This window comes from Cetorhinus maximus, chromosome 24, assembly GCF_964194155.1.
Source record: "Cetorhinus maximus chromosome 24, sCetMax3.hap1.1, whole genome shotgun sequence".
In the NCBI taxonomy this organism is placed as follows: Eukaryota; Metazoa; Chordata; class Chondrichthyes; order Lamniformes; family Cetorhinidae; genus Cetorhinus; species Cetorhinus maximus.
In genome coordinates, this window is record NC_135902.1 from 21,228,423 (window position 1) to 21,255,744 (window position 27,322).

At 45.4% G+C, this 27,322-nt stretch overlaps 1 protein-coding gene across 3 annotated transcripts in view; it reads left to right on the forward strand.

Annotated features, from left to right (window-relative positions):
• unc13d (unc-13 homolog D (C. elegans)) overlaps nucleotides 1-27,322 on the forward strand; it is a 154,842-nt gene that overhangs the window by 89,766 nt on the left and 37,754 nt on the right. For all 3 annotated transcript variants that reach the window (XM_078570834.1, XM_078570836.1, XM_078570835.1), the window contains 6 exons: nucleotides 6,258-6,348; nucleotides 8,985-9,041; nucleotides 10,132-10,229; nucleotides 10,769-10,820; nucleotides 14,631-14,761; nucleotides 19,307-19,427. In XM_078570834.1, coding sequence (XP_078426960.1) covers nucleotides 6,258-6,348; nucleotides 8,985-9,041; nucleotides 10,132-10,229; nucleotides 10,769-10,820; nucleotides 14,631-14,761; nucleotides 19,307-19,427 — 550 coding nt within the window. The remainder of the gene's footprint in view (nucleotides 1-6,257; nucleotides 6,349-8,984; nucleotides 9,042-10,131; nucleotides 10,230-10,768; nucleotides 10,821-14,630; nucleotides 14,762-19,306; nucleotides 19,428-27,322) is intronic.

Here is a 27,322-nt window from a genome sequence, read left to right on the forward strand (position 1 = left end):
TGACCACTCCCCAAACCTTATTCCCTGTAACACTGACCACTCGCCAAACCTCTCTCACTGTAAGAGTGACCACTCCCCAAACCTCACACACTGTAAGAGTGACCACTCCCCAACCCTCATACACTGTAACAGTGACCAATCCGCAAACCTCACACACTAAGAGTGACCACTCACCAAAGCTCTCACAGAGTTACAGTGACCACTCCCCTACTCTCCAAACCGCTCACACTATTACAGTGACCACTCTCCAAAGCTCACACGCTGTAACAGTGACCACTTCTCAAACCTCTCACACTGTTACAGTGACCACTCCACAAAGCTCACACACTGTAACAGTGACCACTGCCCAAAGCTCACACACTGTAACAGTGACCACTGCCCAAAGCTCACACACTGTAACAGTGACCAACCCCCAAACCTCTCAACAATATTACAGTGACCACTCCCCCATTCCCCAAACTCTCACACTGTAACAGTGACCAATCCCCAAACCTAATACACTGTAATAGTGACGACTTACGAAACCTTTCACACAGTAACAGTAACCACTCGCCAACCTCTCACACTGTAAGAGTGACTACTCCCTAACCCTCATACACTGTACAAGTGACCACTCCCCAATCTCAGATGCTGTAACAGTGACCTCTCCCCAAACGTCACACACTAAGACTGACCACTCACCAAAGCTCTCATAGAGTTACAGTGACCACTCCCCCACTCCCCAAATCGCTCACGCTGTAACAGTGACCACGCCCCAAACCTCTCACACTGTTACAGTGACCACTCCGCAAACCTCACACACTGTTACAGTGACCACTCCCCAGCTCTCACACTGTTACAGTGGCCGCTCCCTAAACCTCACACACTGTAACAGTGACCACGCCCCAGCTCACACACTGTAAGAGTGACCACTTCCGAAACCTCTAACCGTGTAACAGTGACCACTTCCCAAACACACTGTAACAGTGACCACACTCCAATCCTCACACACTGAAATAGTGACCTCTCCCCAAACCTCAACGATGTTTCAATGACCACTCCCTAAACCTGCCACACTGTTACAGTGACCACACCCCAAACCTCATACACTGCAACAGTGACCACTCCACAAACATTACATACTGTAAGAGTGACCACTCACCAAATCTCTCTCACTGTAAGATTGACCACTCACCAAAGCTCTCATCATGTTACAGTGACAATCCCCCACTCCCCAAACCTCTCAACCTGTTACAGTGGCCACTTCCACGCTCCTCAAACCTCTCACACTGTTACAGTGACCACTCTCTAAACCTCTCTCACTGTAACAGTGACCACTCCCCAAACCTTATTCCCTGTAACAGTCACCACTTGCCAAACCTCTCACACTGTTACAGTAACCACTGCACAAGCCTTTCACATTATATCAGTGACCACTCCCCAAACCTCAGACGCTGTAACAGTGACCTCTCCCCAAACCTCACACACTAAGAGTGACCACTCACCAAAGCTCTCACAGAGTTATAGTGACCACTCACCCACTCCCCAAACCTCACACATTGTAACAGTGACCACTGCCCAAAGCTCACACACTCTAACATTGACCACTTCTCAAACCTCTCACACTGTAACAGTGACCACTCCCCAAACCTTATTCCCTGTAACAGTCACCACTCGCCAAACCTCTCACACTGTTACAGTGACCACTGCACAAGCCTTTCACACTATATCAGTGATCACTCCCCAAACCTCAGACGCTGTAACAGTGACCTCTCCCCAAACCTCACACACTAAGAGTGACCACTCACCAAAGCTCTCACAGAGTTATGGTGACCACTCACCCACTCCCCAAACCACACAAACTGTAACATTGACCACTTCTCAAACCTCTCACACTGTTACAGTGACCACTCCACAAACCTCTCAGACAGTAATAGTGACCACTTCCTAAACCTCTCACACTCTTACACTGCCATGTCTGCCACTCTCCAAATCTCTCATATTGTTAAAGTGACCACTCCCCAAACCTCTCACACTGTAACAGTGACCTTTCCCCAAACCTCACACAATGTAACAGTGACCACTCCCCAAACTTCTCACACTGAAATAGTGACTTTTCCCCAAACCTCTCACACTGTAACAGTGACCTTTCCCCAAACCTCACACAATGTAACAGTGACCACTCCCCAAACTTCTCACACTGAAATAGTGACTTTTCCCCAAACCTCAACAATGTTATAGTGACCATACCCCAAACCTCTCACACTGTAACCATGACCACTCCCCAGCTCGCACACTGTAAGAGTGACCACTTCCAAAACCTTTAACTGTATAACAGTGACCATTCACCAAACCTCTCACATTGTTACAGTGACCACTCCCCAAACCTCTCACACTGTAACAGTGACCACTCCCCAAACCTCATACACTGTAACAGTACCACTCTCCAAACCTCATACACTGTAACGGTGACCACTCCCCAAATTCTGCACAGTGCAAGAGTGACCACTTCCGATACCAATCACCTTGTAACAGTGACCACTCCCCAAACATCACACACTGTAACCGTGACCACACTCCAGCTCACAGACTGTAAGAGTGACCACTTCCGAAACCCCTCACCGTGTAACAGTGACTACTCCCCAATCCTATCTCACCAATGAAGTGACCACTTCCCTAACCTCACACACTGTTACAGTGAACACTCCCCAAACCTCACACACTATAAGAGTGACTGCTTCCCAAACCTCACACACTGTAAGAGTGACCACTCCCCAAACCTCACGCACTGTAACAGTGACCATTCCCCAAACCTCACGCACTGTAACAGTGACCACTCCCCAAACCTCACACACTGTAAGAGTGACCACTCCCCAAACCTCATGCACTGTAACAGTGACCATTCCCCAAACCTCACGCACTGTAACAGTGACCACTCCCCAAACCTCACACACTGTAACAGTGATCATTCCCCAAATGTCACACACTAACAGAGAGCTCTCCCCAAACCTCACACACTAAGAGTGACCACTCACCAAAGCTCTCACAAAGTTACAGTGACCACTATCCAACTCTCCAAACTGCTCACACTGTTACAGTGACCACTCCCCAACTCTCCAAACCTCTCACGCTGAAACAGTGACCACTCCCCAAACCTTTCACACTGTTACAGTGACCACTCCCTAAACTGCTCACGCTGTAACAGAGACCACACCCCAAACCTCTCACACTGTTACAGTGACATGTCGGCCATTCCCAAACCTCTGAAACTGTTAAAGTGACCACTCCTTTCTCTCACGCTGCAACAGTGACCATACCCCAAACCTCAGCCATTGTAACACCCCCCTCCACGTTTTCACACACTGTGACAGTGACCACTCCCCCTCCAAATTTTCACATACTGGTACAGTGACCACTCCCTAACCCTCTCAGACAGTTAAAGTGCCCACTCCCCAAACCTCATACAGTGTAACAATGACCACTTCCCAAACCTCATGCATTGTAACAGTGACAACTCCCTAAACCGCACACAATGCAACAATGACCACTTCCCAAACCTGACTCACTGTTACAGTGACCACTCCCCAAAGCTCTCAGCGTTACAGTGACCACTCCCCAAACCTCTCACTCTGCAACACTGACCACTCCCCAAACCTCTCACGCTGCAACAGTGACCACTCCCTAAATCTCTCACTCTGCAACAGTGACCACTCCCTAAATCTCTCACTCTGCAACACTGACCACTCCCCAAACCTCTCACACTGCAACACTGACCGCTCCCCAAACTTCATACACTGTAACAGTGACCACTTCCCAATCCTCACGCAGTGTAACTGTGACCACCCCCTTAACCTCTCGACTATTACAGTGACCACAGACACTCACACACTTTATCTAAATGACTGTATCATGTGTGCAGCCACTGGGCTGGGAGGTGAGTCTGCACTTTTCAACCTCATGGGCTCCTTGGCAGTGGCAGAATTCCATTAATTTCAATGGTAAAATAAGCTTTGCCGAGGGTAAACCGGATGGTGAGTAAACCGAGCAGAAGTAAAACAGGTGGAGGCTAAAATGTAAACAGAATAAGTTGGGCAGCAGCTAAAGAGAACAAAGGATAAAATAGGCGGAGGATTAAAGAGGCACTGGGTAAACCAGGCTGAAAGTTAAGTGGGCAGAAGGTAAAGTGGGTGGAGGTTAAAGCAGACGGCTGAATGACCCATTTTTGCCAGTACCCAAGACCAATTCCGACCCCCATGTTTCCTATGGGTGATTTTTAACCCCTTGCATGCCACATCCTCCTGGAATGTTTATTTTTATTCATTCACGGATGTGAGCTTTGCTGGCTGGGCCAGCATTTATTGCCCATCCCTAGTTGCCCAAGAGAAGGTGCTGGTGAGCTACCTTCTTGAACCGTTACTGTCCATATGGTGTAGGTACACCCAGAGTGCTGTTCTTGTTTAGTTTTATAAGCCCCAAATTCCTTTGGATTGCTTTGCTCTCTGCATACCAGTTCCTCTTGGCTGTGTTTGACCTTCTTTGCCTCAGTACCTACAGAAACTTCCTGGAGAGATTCATCCCGACCACAGTTGAATAAAAAAACTGATCCTAACATTGGTCTCTCATTACTCTGAAAGCAAATCCCACCACACTGCATCTTGGGGTAAATGTCCCCATTGTTTAAGGAGCGAAAAAGTTTCCGAAATTGGGTGTGGAGGGCCATGTACCTGAATCATGGTGCTCATGATTGTTTAGGCCTTTCATCCTGAATTGGGAGTGCTGGCCTTTGTGCACCCTCTCCCGTGAGACTCTGCTCAGGAGCAGGTTTGAAAGATTTACCCCATGCTTGGTGGAGATGTGTTGGGATGGGTGACTGTTCTGAGGTTTTGCCTAATTATGTTTGCGGGTTGGTGAGCATTTCTACAGGAAACCTCAGGAATCCAAATGTGATCGCGCTCACAACATGTTAGCGTGTATATGTGCAATGGGAGCAAATTAAATGGATGGATAAATCCACAACAGGGTAGGGTGTACCTGGGCTATGGGAGACTATATATTTCAGTAACCAAAGCAATAATTATACTCTGAGTGGAGCAGGTTGAGTACTGTGGAAGAACAGAGGGACTTGTGGGTACTGGCTCACAGGACATTAAAGGCTGTAAAACATGTGGCAGGATTTTCCAGCTCTGCCCTCTGCCGGGATCACTCTGTCCCACTGAAAGTCATTGGGCTTTTGGCTGAACTGCTGAATCTCCTGTGGCGCATCCTGCCACAACGGGGCCGTAAAATCCGGGCCATATAATGGAATTCAAGTCTTTATCACAAGGTATAGAATATGAAAGCCAAGAGGTGGTAATGAACTTAAATAAAACCTTACTGAGACCACAGTTGAACATCTGTGTGCAGTTTTGAGTTTCACATTATAGGAAGATAGAGAGGGAATGACACAGATTTACTAGGATGCTGTCCTTTAGAAGGAAACATTAATGCAAAGAAAGTTGTGAAACATTGGGGTTTTTTTGTTAGAGCAACACAGACTACAGGCTGGTATATGGAAGTGTTTGAAATTAAGATAGGATTGGACAGTATGGATAGAAGCAGACTATTTCTATTCATTTAGTACAAATAACCATAGCTACAAGATTCAGTTTAAGAGCTTTAGAACAGAGAGCAGGAGAAACTCCTTCACTCAGAGAGTGTTGAGAAGCTGTAAAATTTACTTCCAGGGTTAATGGTTGAGGCAGAACTGTGTCTACGTTGAATTGGACAGGTGGATGAATTAAAGGGGGTTGAAGGTTACTGGAACAAAGTGGTAATTGTACCTACTTACTATGACATAAACAAGTGGAATGATTTAATCCCATCCTGTAACTTGGATATTTTTCTATAGGATATTAAATGTTTCTTACAATACAGTTTACATGGGCACGGGGAAATTAAACAAGTTGTATAGGATATAGTGTAGCTAGGGTGTGGGAGGAGTGAGACTGATTTCTTTTATTCTTTCATAGCATGTACACGTCACTGGCAAGGCCAGCATTTGTTGCCCATCTCTAATTGCCTTTGAGAAGATGGTGGTGAGCTGCCTTCTTGAACCTCTGCTGCCCATGTTGTGTAGGGAGTTGCAGAATTTTGACCCAGCAACAGTGAAGGAAAGGCTACATGGTTCCAAGTTAGGATGGTGTTTGATTGGATGATTCATTTTCTGTGCTACCTGATGCTCCTATTAATGCATGATATCCCCCTAAATCTCATTCACACATATTGTCCTTCCATTACAGGGTGTTGGTGCAGATCTGTAAGATGAAGGCTTTTCAAAAACTTTGCCCTTCAGTTCCTGATCTCCATGACAGGCTCATGGATGCTATTAAGGTACAGTTCACTGCAAAAAGACAATCACTTGATTTTTGATAATGGCAATGTGAAATGCCTTAGTGCAAGGAGGCTACTCATTTCATGGTAAGCTTAAAACTGTTCATGGGTGCGTAGCTATATCTTGAAAAAGACCATTGGATTGTGTGGTGAATGAGGGATTGGATTGTGTAGTGAATGGGGGATTGGATTGTGTGGTGAATGGGGGATTGGATTGTGTGGTGAATGGGGGATTGGATTGTGTAGTGAATGGGGGATTGGATTGTATAGTGAATGGGGGATTGGATTGTGTGGTGAATGGGAGATTGGATTGTGTGGTGAATGGGGGATTGGATTGTGTGGTGAATGAGGGATTGGATTGTGTGGTGAATGGGGGATTGGATTGTGTGGTGAATGGGGGATTGGATTGTGTGGTGAATGGGGGATTGGATTGTGTGGTGAATGGGGGGATTGGATTGTGTAGTGAATGGGGGTTTGGATTGTGTGGTGAATGGGGGATTGGATTGTGTAGTGAATGGGGGATTGGATTGTGTGGTGAATGGGGGTTTGGATTGTGTGGTGAATGGGGGGATTGGATCGTGTAGTGAATGGGGGTTTGGATTGTGTGGTGAATGGGGGGATTGGATTGTGTAGTGAATGGGGGATTGGACTGTGTAGTGAATGGGAGATTGGATTGTGTAGTGAATGGGGGATTGGGTTGTGTGGTGAATGAGGGATTGGATTGTGTTTGAATGGGGGATTGGATTGTGTAGTGAATGGGGGTTTGGATTGTGTGGTGAATGGGGGGATTGGATTGTGTAGTGAATGGGGGATTGGATTGTGTAGTGAATGGGGATTGGATTGTGTAGTGAATGGGGGATTGGATTGTGTGGTGAATGAGGGATTGGATTGTGTAGTGAATGGGGGGATTGGATTGTGTAGTGAATGGGGGTTTGGATATTGTGGTGAATGGGGGGATTGGATTGTGTAGTGAATGGGGGATTGGATTGTGTGGTGAATGAGGGATTGGATTGTGTGGTGAATGGCGGATTGGATTGTGTAGTGAATGGGGGATTGGATTGTGTGGTGAATGAGGGATTGGATTGTGTAGTGATTGGGGGATTGGATTGTGTAAGTCAATGGAGGATTGGATTGTGTAGTGAATGAGGGATTGGATTATGTGGTGAATGAGGGATTAGATTGTGTAGTGAATGGGGGATTGGATTGTGTGGTGAATGAGGGATTGAATTATGTGGTGAATGAGGGATTAGATTATGTAGTGAATAGGGGATTTGATTGTGTGGTGAATGAGGGAATTGGATTGTGTGGTGAATGGGGGATTGGATTGTGTATGTGAATGGGGGATTGGGTTATCTGGTGAATGAGGGATTGGATTGTGTGGTGAATGGGGGGATTGGATTGTGTGGTGAATGGGGGATTGGATTGTGTAGTGAATGGGGGATTGGATTGTGTAGTGAATGGGGGATTGGATTGTGTTGTGAATGGGGGATGGATTGTGTGGTGAATGGGGGATTGGATTGTGTGGTGAATGGGGGATTGGATTGTGTGGTGAATGGGGGATTGGATTGTGTGGTGAATGGGGGATGGATTGTGTGGTGAATGGGGGATTGGATTGTGTCGTGAATGGGGGATTGGATTGTGTCGTGAATGAGGCATTGGATTATGTGGTGAATGAGGGATTAGATTATGTAGTGAATAGGGGATTTGATTGTGTGGTGAATGGGGGAATTGGATTGTGTGGTGAATGGGGGATTGGATTGTGTATGTGAATGGGGGATTGGGTTATCTGGTGAATGAGGGATTGGATTGTGTGGTGAATGGGGGGATTGGATTGTGTGGTGAATGGGGGATTGGATTGTGTAGTGAATGGGGGATTGGATTGTGTAGTGAATGGGGGATTGGATTGTGTGGTGAATGGGGGATTGGATTGTGTGGTGAATGGGGGATTGGATTGTGTGGTGAATGGGGGATTGGATTGTGTATGTGAATGGAGGATTGGATTGTGCGGCGAATGAGGGATTGGATTATGTGGTGAATGAGGGACTAGATTGTGTAGTGAATGGGGGATTGGATTGTGTGGTGAATGAGGGATTGGATTATGTGGTGAATGAGGGATTAGATTGTGTAGTGAATGGGGGATTGGATTGTGTGGTGAATGAGGGATTAGATTGTGTAGTGAATGGGGGATTGGATTGTGTGGTGAATGGGGGGATTGGATTGTGTGGTGAATGGGGGATTGGATTGCGTATGTGAATGGGGGATTGGATTGTGTGGTGAATGAGGGATTGGATTATGTGGTGAATGAGGGATTGGATTGTGTGTTGAATGGGGGGATTGGATTGTGTGGTGAATGGGGGATTGGATTGTGTAGTGAATGAGGGATTGGATTGTGTATGTGAATGGAGGATTGGATTGTGTGGTGAATGAGGGATTGGATTATGTGGTGAATGAGGGATTAGATTGTGTAGTGAATGGGGGATTGGATTGTGTGGTGAATGAGGGATTGGATTATGTGGTGAATGGGGGATTGGATTGTGTAGTGAATGCGGGATTGGATTGTGTGGTGAATGGGGGATTGGATTGTGTGGTTAATTGCCGAGGATAGCTTTTTGAATATTCTTCTTTCTCCATTACAGTCTGGCACCACTGACTGGTATCAAGGCCAGCAACAGCTATTGGAACCCATGATAAAGGTACAATAGTTCCTGAACTTTCTGTGCCCAGGGTAAGAATGTTAGGACTGAGAATACCTTGCACTTTGCACACCCACTATCAGTGTCAAGCAGAGGTATGACAGAAAATATAGCATGTTCTACATTGCTCCATCAAGCATTCTCAAGGCAGGTTCAGCACAGAATAAGTGAGTGAAGAGTGAGTAAAGCATCCTACAGTATACTCACATCTTCTGTAGATCCTCACACACTGTCATATTCCTTCCAATTTAGGATCACTGACCATTGACAAGCCCAAAACTGAATGGAAATCAGCCAGTGTTCAAAAAGCCTGTTCCCAAGTATGAAATGTGTCAGAACACATGAGCCAACATGAAACCAACAAATCACTCTTATCCTAATGGAGTTGAATGTTAGGTATGGATCTTTGAGGCGCCAATGACTCTGGCCCCTCAATCAAATGCCATTCTTCATTTGTGAGGCTAAGTGATGATATAAGCAGTATATTCAATTGTGCATGACACATATGTATATAAGAACATAAGAAATAGGAGCAGGAGTAGACCATACAATCAACTGAGCCTGCACCACCATTCAGTTACAATCATGGCTGACTTTCAGCCTCAACTCGATTTTCTTGGTCACTCCCCATTCCCTTTGATTCCCTGACAGACAAATAATCTGTCTATGTCAACCTTAAATATATTCAATGATGGAGCGTCCACAACTCTCTGGGGTAGAGAATTCCAAAGATCCACAATCCTTTTAGTGAAGAAATTTCTCCTCAACTCAGGCCTAACTGATCGGCCCCTTATCCTGATACCTCAAATGCACACGTCCCTGCTGGTATCACTGGCTGATTTTTGTTTTTATAACACAGGGGACCAGCAGCAATGTTGTACCACCATCCCGGTTGTGATCAGCTGACTCAGTCCAGACTTGACCAAGTTCTGTAGCCCAGTCGCATTCCATCTTTATCAGTATGTCATTGGTGATACATACAGCTCACATCCTTTCACTCTAAGTTTGGTTCTATCCAAAAGTGGCAAGAATGATCATTTTATGAAAACTGCATTCAAAATTTGAACTTAATTATTTTCTGTCTTCATAGACTGAGGAAGAAATTGTGAAATCGATGGTGATACTCATAGAGCACCTGAATATTGACCTGTTGAACAACCGGAAAATACGGATGAAGATTTTCATGGGGTAGGGCCCAGTACACACTGTGCACTCATAATCACATGGGGTGAATCATAAAGCACCTCATTATCTAACTCCGGTTCTCCTTCAGAGGGTAAGAATGTGAGGATCTGCACCTGACATGGAAGTCCGCTGGTGGTGGATGCAGGTTATAGAATTGGGGCATGAGTTGTACAGCATGTAATTAACCCTTTAGCGCTCTCAGCACTGTTGTGTAATTAACCCGTTAATGCTCTCAGTGTCATCTCATGTAATTAACTCATTAGCACTCTCAGTGCTCACGAGTAATTAACCTGTTGCACTCTGAGTGCTCTTGAGTGATTAACCCATTATTGCTCTCAGAACCATCTCATTTAATTAACTTGCTAGTGCTCTCAGTGCACTCGTGTAATTAACCCATTAGAGCTGCCTATAAAAGCTAGGAAATCCAAGGTTGGAAAAGTAAGAATTGTCAATAGAAGTTAACTGGATTTGTTTTGTGGTCATGTTCTGACTCTCAGTTTTTCTAAAATTCTACTAACTGTTCTTTTTTTCTCTTTTCACAGCACTGTCAAAGTGAATCTGTTCAACATCGCCTACCTACAATTCCAGGAATTGGTAAGGATGAATTCAGCCACACCAACACCTGCCCACTTATCCTAGGTTGTAAATAAGGCTGTGAGCATTCATGATAATGGTCTTCTTCAGGGGCCATGTGTGAATGTGAGAGCTGAGGTTGGTACCCTGACAGGAACATTCATCAATGGCAACAGATGAATCCTTGATCTTTCATTTAGCTCTACATCAAGGAACATTTTGGGATTACCACCCAGTCTGTGTGTTGGAAAGAATGGTGCCTAAATTTGGTTAGGTGAACATTCTTACATTAGCCAGTTCAGATTCATTTATATTTTACTCCACTAATCTAATCCATTAAGACATGCCCAAACCACTGAGTGAATGAATTTACCCTTTCTTGCCAATTCATCGGTATAGCCATGGACTAACAATTGCTGATCACAATTAGCAGTGTTTAAACTTAAAGGATGACTATACAAATGGTTTAATAGAAAGGGTTGAATGATGGAAAGACTAACAGAAGTTAGAAAGTCATTGTGGCTATGTTGCAGTAATATTCAGCATTGAAGGGCTTGATTATGAATTTTACAATTAAGATTATTATCTGAAATTGATATAAATTGGTGAGATTAATTTTAAGAATTGGACTTCTTGGATTGTTGATAGATTAACAACTTCAAAGTATACTAAATAGATTATAGTCCATATACTCATAGTTAGTAATGCTTTGAGAACTTATCTGACATCAGCCTATCATAGTTGAGTTGCGTGCTTTGTCTTCCTCTGGGACAATGGTGGACCTTCTGGGATGTCAGTGTGATGACCCTTCATCTGGAGAGGCATTATCCATTCCTGAAGAATCCCCTGCTCATACACATATTCATCTTCCATTCTGGTAGCTGTATCTAGATTAGCTATCTTAAATTTCACATCCCTCCATCTCAGGAAAACTCACACAACTAAGCAGTACTCTTCCATCTGCTTGTGTCTGGCTAGAACAACGGTACAATTTCAACACCTGTAACCTTCTCTCTCTCTCTCTCTGTCCTGCCAAAGGACAAGGGCTGACTTTCCTCGAGATGTCCATTCCTCTGTTTACCAAGACACCCTTCTACACACTAGACCAGTGTTCAATAGAAAGCACTGACCAGCCATAGCTGAGTCTATGGCGACACAGTTTAGGGCACTTGCACTAACTTAAGTAGAAAATGCCTTATGCACACTCATATAGTACAGGTAAGTGAATTTTACATGAGTATATTTACATAACAAATGTCTAGCAACATTCAATAAGCAAGGAAGGAAAATAATCATAATAATCAAATAAAAAATATTCACACACTCTGGTCTCTGTCTCAACATTTTACCAACATGCAATAGGTTAAAGGACACAAGCATATGTGATTGAGGATTGTGATCACAGGCCCAACACTGATGTCTATTACTCATTTTTAATTTAAATTAGCCACATTTGAATTTTCAATTAGTCACATTAGATCAGGTTTTAAACTATCTAACATTTCCAGGTTAAGTACACAGGTAAGTCCTAAGGTTCAGGAGCCAGGAAGTGGTTTGCTTGTTCTGATGAAGAGTCATTTGGACTCGAAACATTAACTCTGTCTTCCTCTCCAGAGATGCTGTCAGACCTGCTGAGTTTTTCCAGCTATTTTTGTTTTTGTTATAGTGGCTTGCTTGTGGTGCTCTGTAACCACTGGTTAATCACTGAGTTAGACCAGATATTACACTGTGTAACATTTCCAGGGTAAATATCCAGGTTAAGTCCTGCGTATCTGGCCCAAGGCTCCGCCCTGAGTTCAGGGTCAGCGACATTTGCAGAGGGTTCCGGGCAGCAGGAAATCAGCTCACTGGAAGTTTAAACTTCCCAGGCAATTCCAATCTCCAAAGATCCGGAGACAGGAAGATTTGGACCATTGTCCTGAAACATATCAATCTTATAATCCTTATATTTGTAACAATGTACACAACATCTACTGCACTATCTTCATCAGCCTTCTCTAGTATCAAAGAACTCAATCGGATTGGTCAGTCACGTTTTGCCTTTAGTAAAATAGGTCTGACTGTCCCTTATTAACTTATGCTCCTCCAAGTGAGAAATGAATTGCAATGGTTTCTAGTAGTTTTCCCAACAGTAATGTTATGCTGACTGGCCCGTAGTTGCTAGGTTTATCCCCTCCTATTTTTTGGAACAGGGGTTTAACTTTGGCAGTCCTCCTGTTCTCTGGCACCACTCCCACATACAAGGTGGATTGAAAGATTGACATCAGAGCTGCTGCTATCTCCGCCCTTGTTCCCTGGGCAAGATTATAGGCTCAGGTCTCTGGAGTGGGTCCTGACCCCACAATCTTCTGATTCAGAGGCAAGAGTACTGACACCTGGGTCTGCTGGTATCACCCTGTTAAGTGGAGTAAGGGCATCTTATAGTTTTGCATACAGGTCCATGCTGTTGGAGGAGATGCAGACACATGTTGTAAGATTCCAAGTCAGTGACTTCATTAGAAAGTTGCTGTAAAGGGTTATTTGTACAGGATTTTGAGGGTTAAACAGTACATTCTCTTCAGTGCTGAGAGAGCTGTGACTGTTTGGAAAAGTTTACTTCTGGAACATAACCCTAAACCTTTCTCTTCAGTAAGGGAACAAAAGCTGAATCAACGGGAATCGGAATTCACAGGCAGTGCTACCAATATGATTTCCCGACAATGATTTCCCAGGAAATGGCCTTCCTCCAGGACTGCCAAAACTCATCACAAAAGTTCTCTTTAGTTAGTAACATTAAGGTAGAACTTCCAATCAGCGAAGTTCATGACAATGAGCTTGAAGTAATTGTGCAGTATTTTAAGTACTATTTATTAATGGACCCAGCGTTTATATGGTGTTATCTGCAGTATGCTGTGATAGCAGTTCCCCAATGGTCCATGGATTTTCAGATGTGCCACAATGGTAATGGAGTTAGAAGGGTTAAATTATGAGGATAAATTGCACAGACTAACTTTGTATTCCCTTGAATATAGAAGATTAAGTGATGATCTAATTAAGGTGTTTAAAGGTGTTAATACGGTAGATAGAGAGAAACTATTCCCTCTAGTCAAGCAGTCCAGAACAAGGGGGCATGATCTTATTAGAGCTAGGTTGTTCAGGGATGATGTCAGGAAGTACTTCTTTACACCAAGGATAGTGGAAAGCTGGAACTTTCTTCCCTCCAAGCTGCTGAGGCTGGGGGTCAATTGAAATTTTTAAAACGGATTGATTTTTGATAGGGTGTTGAGCGTTATGGAACTAAAACAGGTGAACAGAGTTGAGATATTGGTCAGCCATGATCTAACTGAATGACGCAACAGGTTGGAGGGACTGCATGGTCTCTTCATTTTCCAAGAACAAAAGCCATTGCTTGGTGTTGTACTAAATCATACAGACCAAAGGATTCGGGTTTTAGTTCAGATCTATGCTTAGTTGACTGGTCTCAGATAAAGCAAATGAAGTTTCTACAACCAAACTCAGCATCCAGATAATGGAGAGGAAACAGAATCAGGCAGGGTGCCTGCTCCTGATCATTATCTGCTGAATCCTAGATCTGTGAGTATGAAGTGAAGTCAAGGATGGGCCTGTCTGTTATGACCCTTGGTTAAATATCTTGCTGACATTTCGCTTAGGCTCACTAGTGAACAGTGGCCTCTCAGAGGAGGTTTTGGAAGTTACTTAATTTCCTAAAACAATCTCTCAGCAAGGATCAGCACTTCAGGGGAAGAGTGGACAAAAGGGAAGAGAATTGACACAAAACATTAAGCTGTGCCTCACCTTAATGAACTGTTAATATAATCTGCTTATCGCCAGGTTGCTGAGGACCTCCAGGAACAAGTGATGATTATTGGAGGTGGCAAGTCCAAGGCAACAATTGAGGGTCTATTCCAGCTCTACCAGAAGCTCAAACAGCTACAGCATCAACGAATTTACTTAATACCAGAGTAAGTACTATAGTGCACCTCTAGCACATGCATACTCACAGAGGATACTAACAACTCACATATACTCATGCAGTGTTCTAGCAATCCAGATCTATCTATTCAGGTAGTGTACCAATTCACACGTACTCGCAATCTACCTCCGACACATATAATTTATGCAATACATCACAGAGTGTACCAGCAATACTTATTTATTCACAGTGCACCAACATACTCATGTATTCATACTGTAAAATTCCAACACATATACATCATTGTACCTCTGCCACTCATATCATATACTGAAATAGTTAATCATGCATTTTCTTAACTGTGTATATCTACCATGTATTCTGTATTTACACAGAATGCAGCGATATACAGGTACCCTGCTCAAATATATTCATGTATCACCATCCTTATAGCAGTGTAATGATTTTGTTACTGGACAAGTGATCCAGAGGACTAGACTCATAATCTAGAGAACACATTAAAATTCCACCATGACGTTTAAAAATCTGCAAATAATTTGCTGCTATTGGTAAAAGTCACTATGAAGTTGTTTTAAGCAAGTACAGAGATGGGGAAAACAGGGAACGAACAAACGGAAAGGTCTGTGGAAGGGTGGAAGGCAGGAGAGATTAAATGAGAATAGGGATGATGGTGCAAGGCAAAAGGAGATGGTTACAGGAAAACAACAGAAAGATGAGTCTGGAGGAGGTGTAAATAGGGGTAGCAGAATCATTACCAACAGCTGCTATGGGGAAAGAAAATGGGGCCATAGGTTATGGTCTGATATTGTTGAACTCAATGTTGAGTCCAGATGGCTGTCAGTGCTAAATCAAAAGATGAGGTGCTGTTCCATACGTTACATTGGAATAGTTTAGGAGGCCAAGAGCAGAGAGATCAGAGTGGGAGTGAAATGGAGAATGAAATGACAGGCGACTGGAAGCTCGGAGTGGCCCATATTTGTGCATGGTACCCTGGGAGTTGCTGTGACTCCTACATCCTGAGTCGCTTCCAGGTGCCTGAGATTTTCAAGGGGCCATTACATCTGCAGGGATGGCTGCTTGGGGATAAGGGGTACCACTGAAACGCTGACTGATGAAATCAGTGCGTCACCCTCAGAGACATTCCGAGGGGAGATACAACGCTGCTCACAGCTCCAAACACTCCCTTGTAGAGCAGATCATAGGGCTTCTGAAGCTGTGTTTCAGATGCTTGGACCGCTCATGTGGCTCACTACAATACACGCCTGACTGGGTTTCCTCCATCATCGCAGTGTGTTGCGCCCTTCACAATCTGGCTATGCAAAGAGGTGACCCCTGCCAAAGGATGACCTGGAGGAGCATGAGAGCTCATTGGAGGGTGAAGATCTGGCGGCCCAGGGGCCTCAGGAGACTGCTGAGGATCAGTATGAGCGCGATCACACCATGGAGGAAGGAATGTGGGAGATGTACCCATGCTATGTTAATCACTAATAGGTTCCAGGAAGAGTAAAGTCAAGTGAGGGAATATGGCCACCTCTCTCCTAGCCCTCAATGCCATTTTCTTTCAACTCAGGGGGGTCCACCCACTTGCAGCGAGAACGAGTCCTGCTTTCACACTTGCCTCACGAATCGCCAGGTCATGATCTTTGCTTTAGTCTGTGGGACCCTGTGAGTGAGCTCACTCTGGGAACTGAGAGTCCTCTTAGAAAAAGATCAATGCAAGAGAAGACTTGAAGCCTTCGCCGACATCAAATGATGCTGTGACTGAGATGTGGACACGCCTAGAGATCTCCTCTTCCTGTGCATGTCTTTTCTTCTGCCACTACCACTGAGGAGGCACACATGCTGCTAGAATATCGATGCTGATGAGCTGCCTTTGCTCAATGATGTTCTTTGAGGAAGAAGGGTGAGAAACACTTACATCACACAATTCCAATAAAGAAGGGGTGCAGAAACTAGTTCAACTGAGGTTGACATTACAGGAATGTGAATCTCACAGTGGGACACTATCACTGAGTGGGAGGAAGGCTAAACCTCGAAATAAGACGATTCCAAACTACAAAATCACGACGCCTTGACAGGACCATTCACATAATCATTGAATGTATTAACAAAAGTGACATTTTTTTTAAACTTTCCTAACTCTAGCTCTACGCCTGGGTGCAGCCCTGAATCTGCAGCAGAGGTGGAGGCAGCCTGCTGACTGCTACGTCCTGATCTTGGCGATGACCTTGGTGTATGTCCGCTGGTGGGGGCCTAATGAGGGTCAGCTGTTCAGGGGCAGAAGCGCCCTTGGCAGCCTGAGAAGCTGGAGTGGATTGGGTCACAGGCAGAGGGGGCTGTGAGCAGCTGCACACCCTTGTAGTGTCCTGAGAGGAAGCCCCTGGGGTGCCGACCGAGGCTCATCCTCTCTGTGGGTGCCCGAGAGCCCCACCCTGACTCCTGCCGGTGCACCTGGAGTGGGTCAAGGTGCTCGCCCCAATGTTGCCGACAGCCTGATGGTGCCCACCCGGGTGTGTGGCCATGGAGTGCAGGGCCGAGTACAAATCCAGCAAGACCTGTTGGACCAAGGTCTGCATGGTGGTCGCCAGCTTTCCCATGGTGACCTCAAGGCGCTCAGATGCCGGAGCTACGAGGCCAGACAGAATGCGAATGGACTCCTCCATCGTTGGCAATAGTCTGCTTAGTGACTGTCGAATCTCTGCCCGATGTTCCGCCCCCGGCCTGTCATTGCATCTCCAGTATTGAGCTGGCGGCTGCTTCCGGAAGCTCATCATCTGACTCTGATTGAGCGGGTTGCTGGTCTCCAGCAGCCCTCTGAGTGCCGGAGACCTGGGCTGTCCCTGCCTCCGACTGCTGCGGGGATATGTCTGTAAGATGTTCCCCAGAAGGTGAGCCTGAGCCTAATCTACAGCTGTGCTCCACCAACGTATGTGTCTCTGAACTGTTGGAGGGTACGTGTGAGCGCTTTGACAGTTCTTCCAGAGCTTCCACTTCAGACGTGGTCTGGGGGCTCGCACTGGTGTTCGACTAGCTTGGGGGCCTCGATCTGCTGGTGCCTAAAAAATAGAAAATAGAGTTTCAGTTAATGAGCATGTGCTGTGTAGGACTGTATGTGACTCACTGTGATTGTCAGGATTTGATGAAGTGATGGAGCTGTGATCTGTACTGGATTGGTGGGAGAGGCTGATCTCCCTTCCCCCACTGGAGCGATCCCTGTCCTCCCCAGCCAGCTTGGCTGCAGCCTCCTCAAACTCAGTATTGGCCACCCCTTCCCCGGTTTGCGATCTCTCCTGCCTATTGTGCGCCAGCTTGGCCTGTATGAAGAAGAAAGAAAGGCATGTGATGAGAAGGGATGGAGCAGAGGTTGGGTGAGATGCACATGCCCTGTGTGTGGTGAGCACCCCCCCTAGAAGGGCCAGAGGATAGAGTGTGGGCAACATGATAGACAGGATGGTGATGATGTGAAAGTCTCAGTGAGAGAATGAGCGTTGATATGTGTCACCTGCTAATGGTTGCATGAGACCCCTGAAGAGAGTAGCTGTTTGAGTGCATGATGCCGTGATGAGAGTTTGATATTGGAGGGAGTTGAAGGATGACTTACCCTGGCAGAGCAGATGAGATCATTCATCCTCTTCCTGCACTGGATGGTACTTTGGGTGCGGGTGTCAGCTGCGCTGACCTGCTCCGCGATGGTCTCCCAGGCTGGGGAAGTGAAGCTGCTGTGCTTCCTGCGGCCATCCCTGGGATAGAGCGCATGCCTTTGCCCCCTCTGATCAAGGCCTGGAAGGCCTGGTGCGTGAAGCAGGGTGCTGCCTTCTTCTTCAGGCACTCGGCCTTCCTCTTCTGGCTGCCAGACATCTCTGGTGGGCTGGATAGAGTGAGATTGTGTGTTGGGCTGGCCTTTAAACATGGCGCCCGGACCTGTGAACCCACCAGCTGACGACAGCCGCACAAATCAACTCCCGGCCCGCCAGATGATTTGGACCGATACTCGCCTTTGCATAATTAATGAGGCTCCAAGCGCAGAATCGGGCATGAGATCCCGCCATTCCGGTCAGTGGGGCAGGCACTGACGAATCCACCCGTCACCACACATTTATGGAAAATTCCGTCCATTAACTCTGTTTCTCTCTCCACAGATGCTGTCAGACCTGTTGAGTTTTTCCAGCATTTTCTGTTTTTATTTCAGATTTCCAGCATCTGCAATATTTTGCTTTTTGTTTGGTGTCAAGTGGTCTTAAAATCTCTTTAAGGAAGGAAACCTGCTGGTCTTACCATCCCAATGGGGTTGACTCTTAGCTGGTCTAGGGAGGGGCCTAGCAGGACATGGTAGTATCTAGAGCAACCAGGAATGGGCAATAAATGCAATAAATAAATTATCAATGACACCCACATCCCAAGAATGAATAACAGAAAACTCAGCTGCACAGACAATAGTCCCTGACTGCCAGTGTCATCTCTACTATCATGAACCTGCCAAAATCTATCAATTAGTGACCAAATCTCCTGTTTCTGTGCTTCAGCCTGCTGTGTATAAACATCAGTTTGAAGCTTGGTCCCCTGTGTTTTTCAGTGACAGTCCTCTGCCATTGGATGGTTTCCACAAATGGTTCAGGGAACCTTTACCGAAGTGGTTACAGATGGTGTACAACAATTCGGTGGAGATGGTTCAACGGGCTGTGAAGAAAGACCAGGTATTACAACCCTGGAGTAAATGACGTGGTTATTGTTTGTGTATGTGGGTGCGCTCCTGTTGTGGTCATCCTGTTAGCGTCACTCTGTTGTTTACTTCAGGAAAACAACCAATAAGATGGGAACTGGGTGTGTCAGTGGGCTTTCAGCTTTGAGAACTGCAACATAAATGGGAAGGGAATCTGCTGTGCTTGCTGGCTGGCTGGCTGTAAGGGCTTTGTGCAAGATTGGTATGGGAAGTCACCTTGTAGGCACTCGCTTGTGGGATTATATGCATAAAATCTACAACAGAGAAACAGGCTATTTGGCCGAATTGGGGTTTTGCATGCACAAACAGCTTTTGGAATGAAGGTTGATTCAAATCCACCTTGTCTTGTGAACTGCTAATACAAGACTACAGATTTCGAGCACTGGCAGGATATAGGCTCTCTAGGATGCTGAAACTTTCTGGAGCACTCTGACAGTTTTATTTTCTTCATCATGTTTATTTTAGTAAGAGCGCTGTTATCAGAAAGAAAACAACCTTTTTTTGAAAAAGAGCGCAGAGCTTGAAGGCAGGTCAGTTGAAAAAGAGCGCAGAGCTTGTAGGCAGGTCAGTTGAAAAAGAGCGCGGAGATTGAAAATAAAAGGAGGGGAAGCTGAAGAGGAGCGGCCAGCGTGTGAGTGGGCGAGTGGCCCAGTGAAGGAGTGGAGCTTTGAGGCTTTGGCTCGAGAGGCTTAGGCGAGCAGAGGCTGAGGACGAGCTTGCTCCCAGTGAGGTAGGGCCGGGTAAAGTCCTTTAAGTAAATTAGGAGTAGGTAATGGAGGCAGCAGTTGGGGCAGTCGAGTGCTCCGAATGCAGCATGTGGGAAGTCAGGGACAGCACAATTGTCCCTGATGACTACACCTGCAAAAGATGCATCCAGCTGCAGCTCCTGACAAACCGAGTTAGGGAACTGGAGCTGGAGCTGGATGAACTTCAAATCATACGGGAGGCAGAGGCAGTAATAGACAGGAGTTTCAGGGAGACAGTCACCCCTAAAAGTCAGGAGGCAGGCAGCTGGGTGACTGTCAGGAGAGGGAAGGGGAATAGACAAAAAGAGCAGAGCACCCCTGTGGCCGTTCCCATCAACAATAGGTATACCGTTTTGGATACTGTTGGTGGGGACGACCTACCAGGGATAAGTTGAAGTGGTCGCGTCTCTGGCACCGAGACTGGACCCTCAGCTCAGAAAGGAGGGAGGGTAAAGAGGAGAGCAGTAGTGATAGGGGATTCGATAGTTAGGGGGACAGATAGGAGGTTCTGTGGGAGAGATCGAGAATCCCGGATGGTCTGTTGCCTCCCTGGTGCCAGGGCCCGCGATATCTCGGATCGAGTTCTCAGTATTCTCAGGAGGGAGGGTGAGCAGCCAGATGTCGTGGTCCATGTAGGAACCAATGACATGGATAGGAAGGAGGAGGAGGTCCTGCAAAGAGAGTTTAGGGAGTTAGGTGCAAAGTTGAAGGACAGGACCTCCAGGGTTACGATCTCAGGAGTGCTACCCATGCCACGTGCTAGTGAGGCTAGAAATAGGAGGATAATGCAGCTAAATATGTGGCTAAGGAGATGGTGCAGGAGGGAGGGCTTCATGTTTCTGGACAATTGGGCTCTGTTCCAGGGAAGGTGTGACCTCAACTGGAGGGGGACTAACATCCTTGCGGGTAGGTTTGCTAGTGCTGCTCCGGGGCGTTTAAACTAGCTTCGCAGGGGGAGGGGAACCAGAGTGTTAGAGCAGATAGTGAGGTGGAGGAGGATAAGGTCAAGCGAGGAATGCATGTATAGACAGAAATCAAAGGTTTGTATGGAATAGAAATGTTCTCAGGTGCATCTATTTCAATGCAAGGAGTATTGTCGGAAAGGCAGATGAGCTTAGGGTGTGGATTGGCACATGGGATTACGACATTATTGCTATTAGTGAGACTTGGTTGCAGGAGGGGCAGGACTGGCAGCTCAATGTTCCGGGGTTCCGTTGTTTCAGACGTGATAGAGGGGGAGGGATGAAAGGGGGAGGAGTGGCATTACTAGTCAGGGAAAATATCACAGCTGTGCATAAGCAGGACAGCCCGGATGGCTCGTCTACAGAGGCCATATGGGTGGAGCTGAGGAATGGGAAAGGTGTGACCACACTAATAGGGTTGTATTATAGACTGCCCAATAGTCAGAGAGAATTGGAGGAGCAAATCTGTAGAAAGATAGCAGACCGATGTAAGAAACAGAAAGTTGTGATAGTAGGAGATTTTAACTTTCCACATATTGACTGGGACTCCCATACTGTAAAAGGGCTGGATGGCTTGGAGTTTGTCAAATGTGTTCAGGAAAGTTTTCTAAATCAATATATAGAGGTACCGACGAGAGAGGATGCAATACTTGATCTCCTATTAGGGAACCAGACAGGTCAGGTGACAGAAGTATGTGTAGGCGAACATTTTGGGTCCAGTGACCACAATGTCATTAGTTTTAAGCTAATTATGGATAAGGATAGGTCTGGTCCTCGAGTTGAGATCCTAAATTGGAGTAAGGCCAATTTTGTGGAAATAAGAAAGGATCTAGGAAGAGTGGATTGGAATAAGTTGTTTTCTGGCAAGGATGTGTTCAGTAAGTGGAAGGCATTCAAAGGCGAAATTTTGAGACTGCAGAGTTTGCATGTTCCTGTCAGGATTAAAGGCAAAGTTAACAGGCATAGGGAACCTTGGTTTTCAAGGGATATTGGCGATCTGGTTAAGAAGAAGAGAGAGGTGTATAGCAGGTATAGGCAACAAGGAGCAAATGAGGTACTTGTAGAGTATAGAAAATGTAAGAAAATACTAAAAAAAGGAAATCAGGAAGGCAAAAAGAAGACATGAGGTTGCTTTGGCAGATAATGTGAAGGTAAACCCGAAACAAGTATATTAAGAGTAAAAGGATAGTAAGGGACACAATTGGTCCCCTTGAAGATCAGAGTGGTCGTCTATGTGTGGAACCTCACGAAATGGGGGAGATCTTAAACAGTTTTTTTGCATCAGTATTTATTCAGGAAACTGGCATAGTTTATAAGGAAGGAAGGGAAGTAGTAGTGTCATGGAACATATAGAGATTAAAGAGGAGGAGGTGCTTGCTGCCTTACAGTGAATAAAGGTAGATAAATCCCCCAGGCCTGACATGATATTCCCTCGGACCTTGAGGGAGACTAGTGTAGAAATTGCAGGGGCCCTGGCAGAAATATTTAAAATGTCCTTAGCCATGGGTGAGGTGCCGGAGGATTGGAGGGTAGCTCATGTTGTTCCGTTGTTTAAAAAAGGCTCCAAAAGTAAACCAGGTAATTAATTACAGGCCAGTGAGCCTGACATCAGTAGTAAGTAAATTATTGGAAGGTGTTCTGAGAGATTGGATATACAATTATTTGGACAGCCAAGGGCTGATTAAGGATAGTCAGCATGGCTTTGTGCGTGGTAGGTCGTATTTAACGAACCTTGTAGAGTTTTTCGAGGAGGCTACCAAGAAAGTAGTTGAAGGAAAGGCTGTGTATGTTGTCTACATGGACTTTAGTAAGGCCTTTGACAAGGTCCCACATGGGAAGTTTGTTCAGAAGGTTCAGACACTTGGTATCCATGGAGAGGTTGTAAACTGGATTCGAAATTGGCTGTGTGGGAGAAGACAGAGAGTGGTAGTGGATGATTGCTTCTCAGACTGGAGGTCTGTGACTAGTGGTGTGCCTCAGGGATCTGTGCTGGGACCATTGTTGTTTGTTGTCTATATCAATGATTTGGATGATAATGTGGTGAATTGGATCAGCAAGTTTGCTGATGACACTAAGATTGGATGCGTTATGGACAGCGAGGAAGGCTTTCAAAGCTTGCAGAAGGATCTGGACCAACTGGAAAAATGGGCCAGAAAATGGCAGATGGAATTTAATGCAGAAAAGTGTGAGGTGTTGCATTTTGGAAGGTCAACCCAAGGTAGGACATACACAGTAAATGGTAGGGCACTGAGGAGTGCGGAGGAACAAAGGGATCTGGGAGTTCAGATACATAATTCCCTGAAAGTGGCATCACAGGTAGACAGGGTTGTAAAGAAAGCTTTTGGCATACTGGCCTTCATAAATCAAAGTATTGAGTATAGGAGTTGGGATGTTATGGTGAGGTTGTATAAGACATTGGTGAGGCCAACTTTGGAGTATTGTGTGCAGTTCTGGTCGCCTAACTACAGGAAGGATATCATTAAGATTGAGAGAGCGCAGAGAAGATTTACTAGGATGTTGCCGGGTCTTAAGGAGTTGAGTTACAGGGAAAGATTAAACAGGTTAGGACTTTATTCCTTGGAGTGTAGAAGAATGAAGGGAGATTTGATAGAAGTTTACAAAATTGTGAAGGGTATAGACAGAGTAAGTGCGAGTAGGCTCTTTCCACTTAGATTAGGAGAGATAAACACGAGAGGACATGGCTTTAGGGTGAAAGGGGAAAGGTTTAGGGGGAACATTAGGGGGAACTTCTTCACTCAGAGAGTGGTGAGAGTGTGGAACGAGCTATCATCTGACGTGGTAAATGCGGGCTCACTCTTAAGTTTTAAGAATAAATTAGATGGATACATGGATGGGAGAGGTCTGGAGGGTTATGGACTAGGTGCAGGTCAATGGGACTAGCGGAATAATATTTCGGCACAGACTAGAAGGGCCAAATGGCCTGTTTTCTGTGCTATAGTGTTCTATGGTTCTAAAGTATTGTGAAATCATGGGTGCACCACTGACAATATTTCAATTGTTTTCAATCACATTTCAATTTCAGTTTTAATGGGCAGAAAGATGCCAATAGGGACCAGTATCTTTTCCAGGACCATGTTTGGATGTTTAACTTGGTTTTGTGTGATCTTCGTTTGGTGGCAGGACAAAATTAAGAAAGCTACTGGGTATAGGGTGTAGTCTATAGGCCGCCAACTAACTTGTGGGAAAGACATAGAGGAGCAAACGTGCAGGGAAATTACAGAGAGATGCAAAAATTATAGAGCAGTGATAATGAATGACTTTAATTATCCTAATATAGACTGGAAGAGTAATAGCGTAAAGGGCAGAGAGGGGGAAGAGTTTCCAAAGTGCATTCAGGAGAATTTTCTTGATCAGGATACTTCTACCCCAACAAGGAATGAGGCATTTTTGGATCTGGTTTTGGGGAATGAGGTGGGGCAGTGGATCAGTTGTCAGTCAGGGACATATTAATCATAGTGTTTTCATCCTGTTGTTTACTTCAGGAAAACAACCACAGTGTCATCATAGTGTCATAAGATTTAGGTTCGTTATGGAAAGGACAAGGAGCAACCCAGAGTAAAAATACTTAATTGGAGTAGGGCCAATTTCAGTAAGGTGAGAACAGATTTGTTCCAGGTAAATTGGAATCAAAGATTGGCAGAAAAAAAACTATAAGGGAACAATGGGCTGCCATTAATAAGGAGATGGTTTCGATACAGTTATAGAATCACAGAATCACACAGTGCAGGAGAGGCCCTTCAGCCCATCGAGTCTGTACCGACACGTGAGAAACACCTGACCTACCTACCTAATTCCATTTACCAGCACTTGGCCCATAGCCTTGAATGTTATGACGTGCCAAGTGCTCATCCAGGTACTTTTTAAAGGATTTGAGGCAACACATCTCCACCAACCTCCCACACAGCGCATTCCAGACCGTCACCACCCTCTGGGTAAAAAAGTTTTTCCTCACATCCCCCCTAAACCTCCTGCCCCTCACCTTGAACTTATGTCCCCTCGTGACTGACCCTTCAACTAAGGGGAACAGCTGCTCCCTATCCTCTCTGTCCATGCCCCTCATAATCTTGTACACCTCAATCAGGTCACCCCTCAGTCTTCTCTGCTCCAACGAAAACAACCCAAGTCTATCCAACCAATCTTCTTAACGTAAATGTTTCATCCCAGGCAACATCCTGGTGAATTTCCTCTGCACCCCCTCCAGTTCAATCACATCCTTTCTATAATGTGGTGACCAGAACTGCACACAGTACTCCAGCTGTGGCCTCACCAAGGGTCTATACAACCCCAACATGATCTCCCTACTTTTGTAATCTATGCCTCCTTGATATACTTAAATACTTGCTTGTCAAATTACGCCTTCCAAAGTGTATCACCTCACACTTTTCAGGGTTAAATTCCATCTGCCACTTCTCTGCCATTTTGACCATCCTGTCTATATCTTCCTGTAGCCCAAGACACTCAACCTCACTCTTAACCACCCAGCCAATCTTTGTGTCATCCGCAAACTTACTAATCCTACACCCCACATAGTTATCTATGTTGTTTACATCAATGACGAATAATAGGGGACCCAACACAGATCCCTGTAGTATGCCACTGGACACTGGCTTCCAGTCACTGAAGCATCCTTCTATCATCACCCTCTGTCTCCTACAACTAAGCCAATTTTGAATCCACCTTATCAAATTACCCTGTATCCCATGTGCATTTGCCTTCTTTAAAAGTGTCCCATGTGGGACCTTGTCAAAGACTTTGCTGAAATCCATATAAACTACATCAACTGCACTATCCTCATCTACACACCTGGTCACCTCCTCAAAAAATTCAATCAAATTTGTTAGGCATGACCTCCCTCTGACAAAGCCATGCTGACTATCCCTGATCAAACCTTGCCTCTCCAAGTGGAGATAGATTCTCTCCTTCAGAATTTTCTCCAGTAGTTTCCCTACCACTGACGTGAGACTCACTGGCCTGTAATTCCCTGGCTTCTCTCTGCAACCATTCTTAAATGGTGGAACCACATTAGCTGTTCTCCAGTCCTTTGGCACCTCCCCCGTGGCCAGAGAGGAATTAAAAATTTAGGTCAGGGCCCCTGCGATCTCCTCCCTTGCCTCCCTCCGCAGTCTGGGACACAAGTCATCCGGACCTGGAGATTTGCCCACTTTTAAGCCTGCCAACACCTCCAATACCTTGTCACTCCCTATATCAATTCGCTCAAGAACCTATTAATCTCTCTCCACGAGTTCCATTCCTTCATCCTCATTCTCTTGGGTGAAGATGGATGTCAAGTATTCGTTCAACACTCCACCGATGACATCTGTCTCCACCCATAGATTGCCCCTTTGGTCCCTTATGGGCCCTACTCTTCCTGGTTATCCTCTTCCCATTGATATACTTATAGAATATCTTGGGATTTTTCCTACTTTTCCCAGCCAGAGCTTTCACATATCCCCTCTTTGCTCTCCTAATTGTTTTCTTAAGCTCCACCCTGCACTTTCTGTACTCCACTAATGCCTCTGCTGATTTGCTTCCCTTGTACCTGCTAAAAGCCTCTCTTTTCCTTCTCATCGTATCCTGAATATCTCTGGTCATCCATGGTTCTCTGGGCTTGTTACACATTCCTATCACCCTAGAGGAAACATGTTGAGCCTGTACCCTCCCCATTTCCTTTTTGAACGCCCCCCACTGCTCCTCCGTAGATTTCCCCACAAGTAGCTGTTCCCAGACTACCTTGGCCAGATCCTGCCTTATTTTACTAAAATCCACTCTCCCCCAATCCAAAACATTTTTTGGTAACTTGTCTATTTCTTTGTACAAGCTTAAATTGTACCATGCTGTGGTTGCTGTCACTAAAATGCTCCCCCACCACCACCTGTCCTGCTTCATTCCCCAGAATTAGATCCAGCACTGCGCCGACCCTTGTTGGACCCTCTACATAATGACCTAAAAAGTTCTCCTGTACACATTTCATGAAATCTACTCCATCCAAGCCCTTAGCACTATGTCTATCCCAATTAATGGCGGGAAAGTTGAAATAACCTAATATAATTACCCTATTGTTATTGTTTTTACACACCTCCACAAATTGTGCACATATTTGCTCCTCAATTTCCTGCTGACTATCTGGGGGTCTATAATAA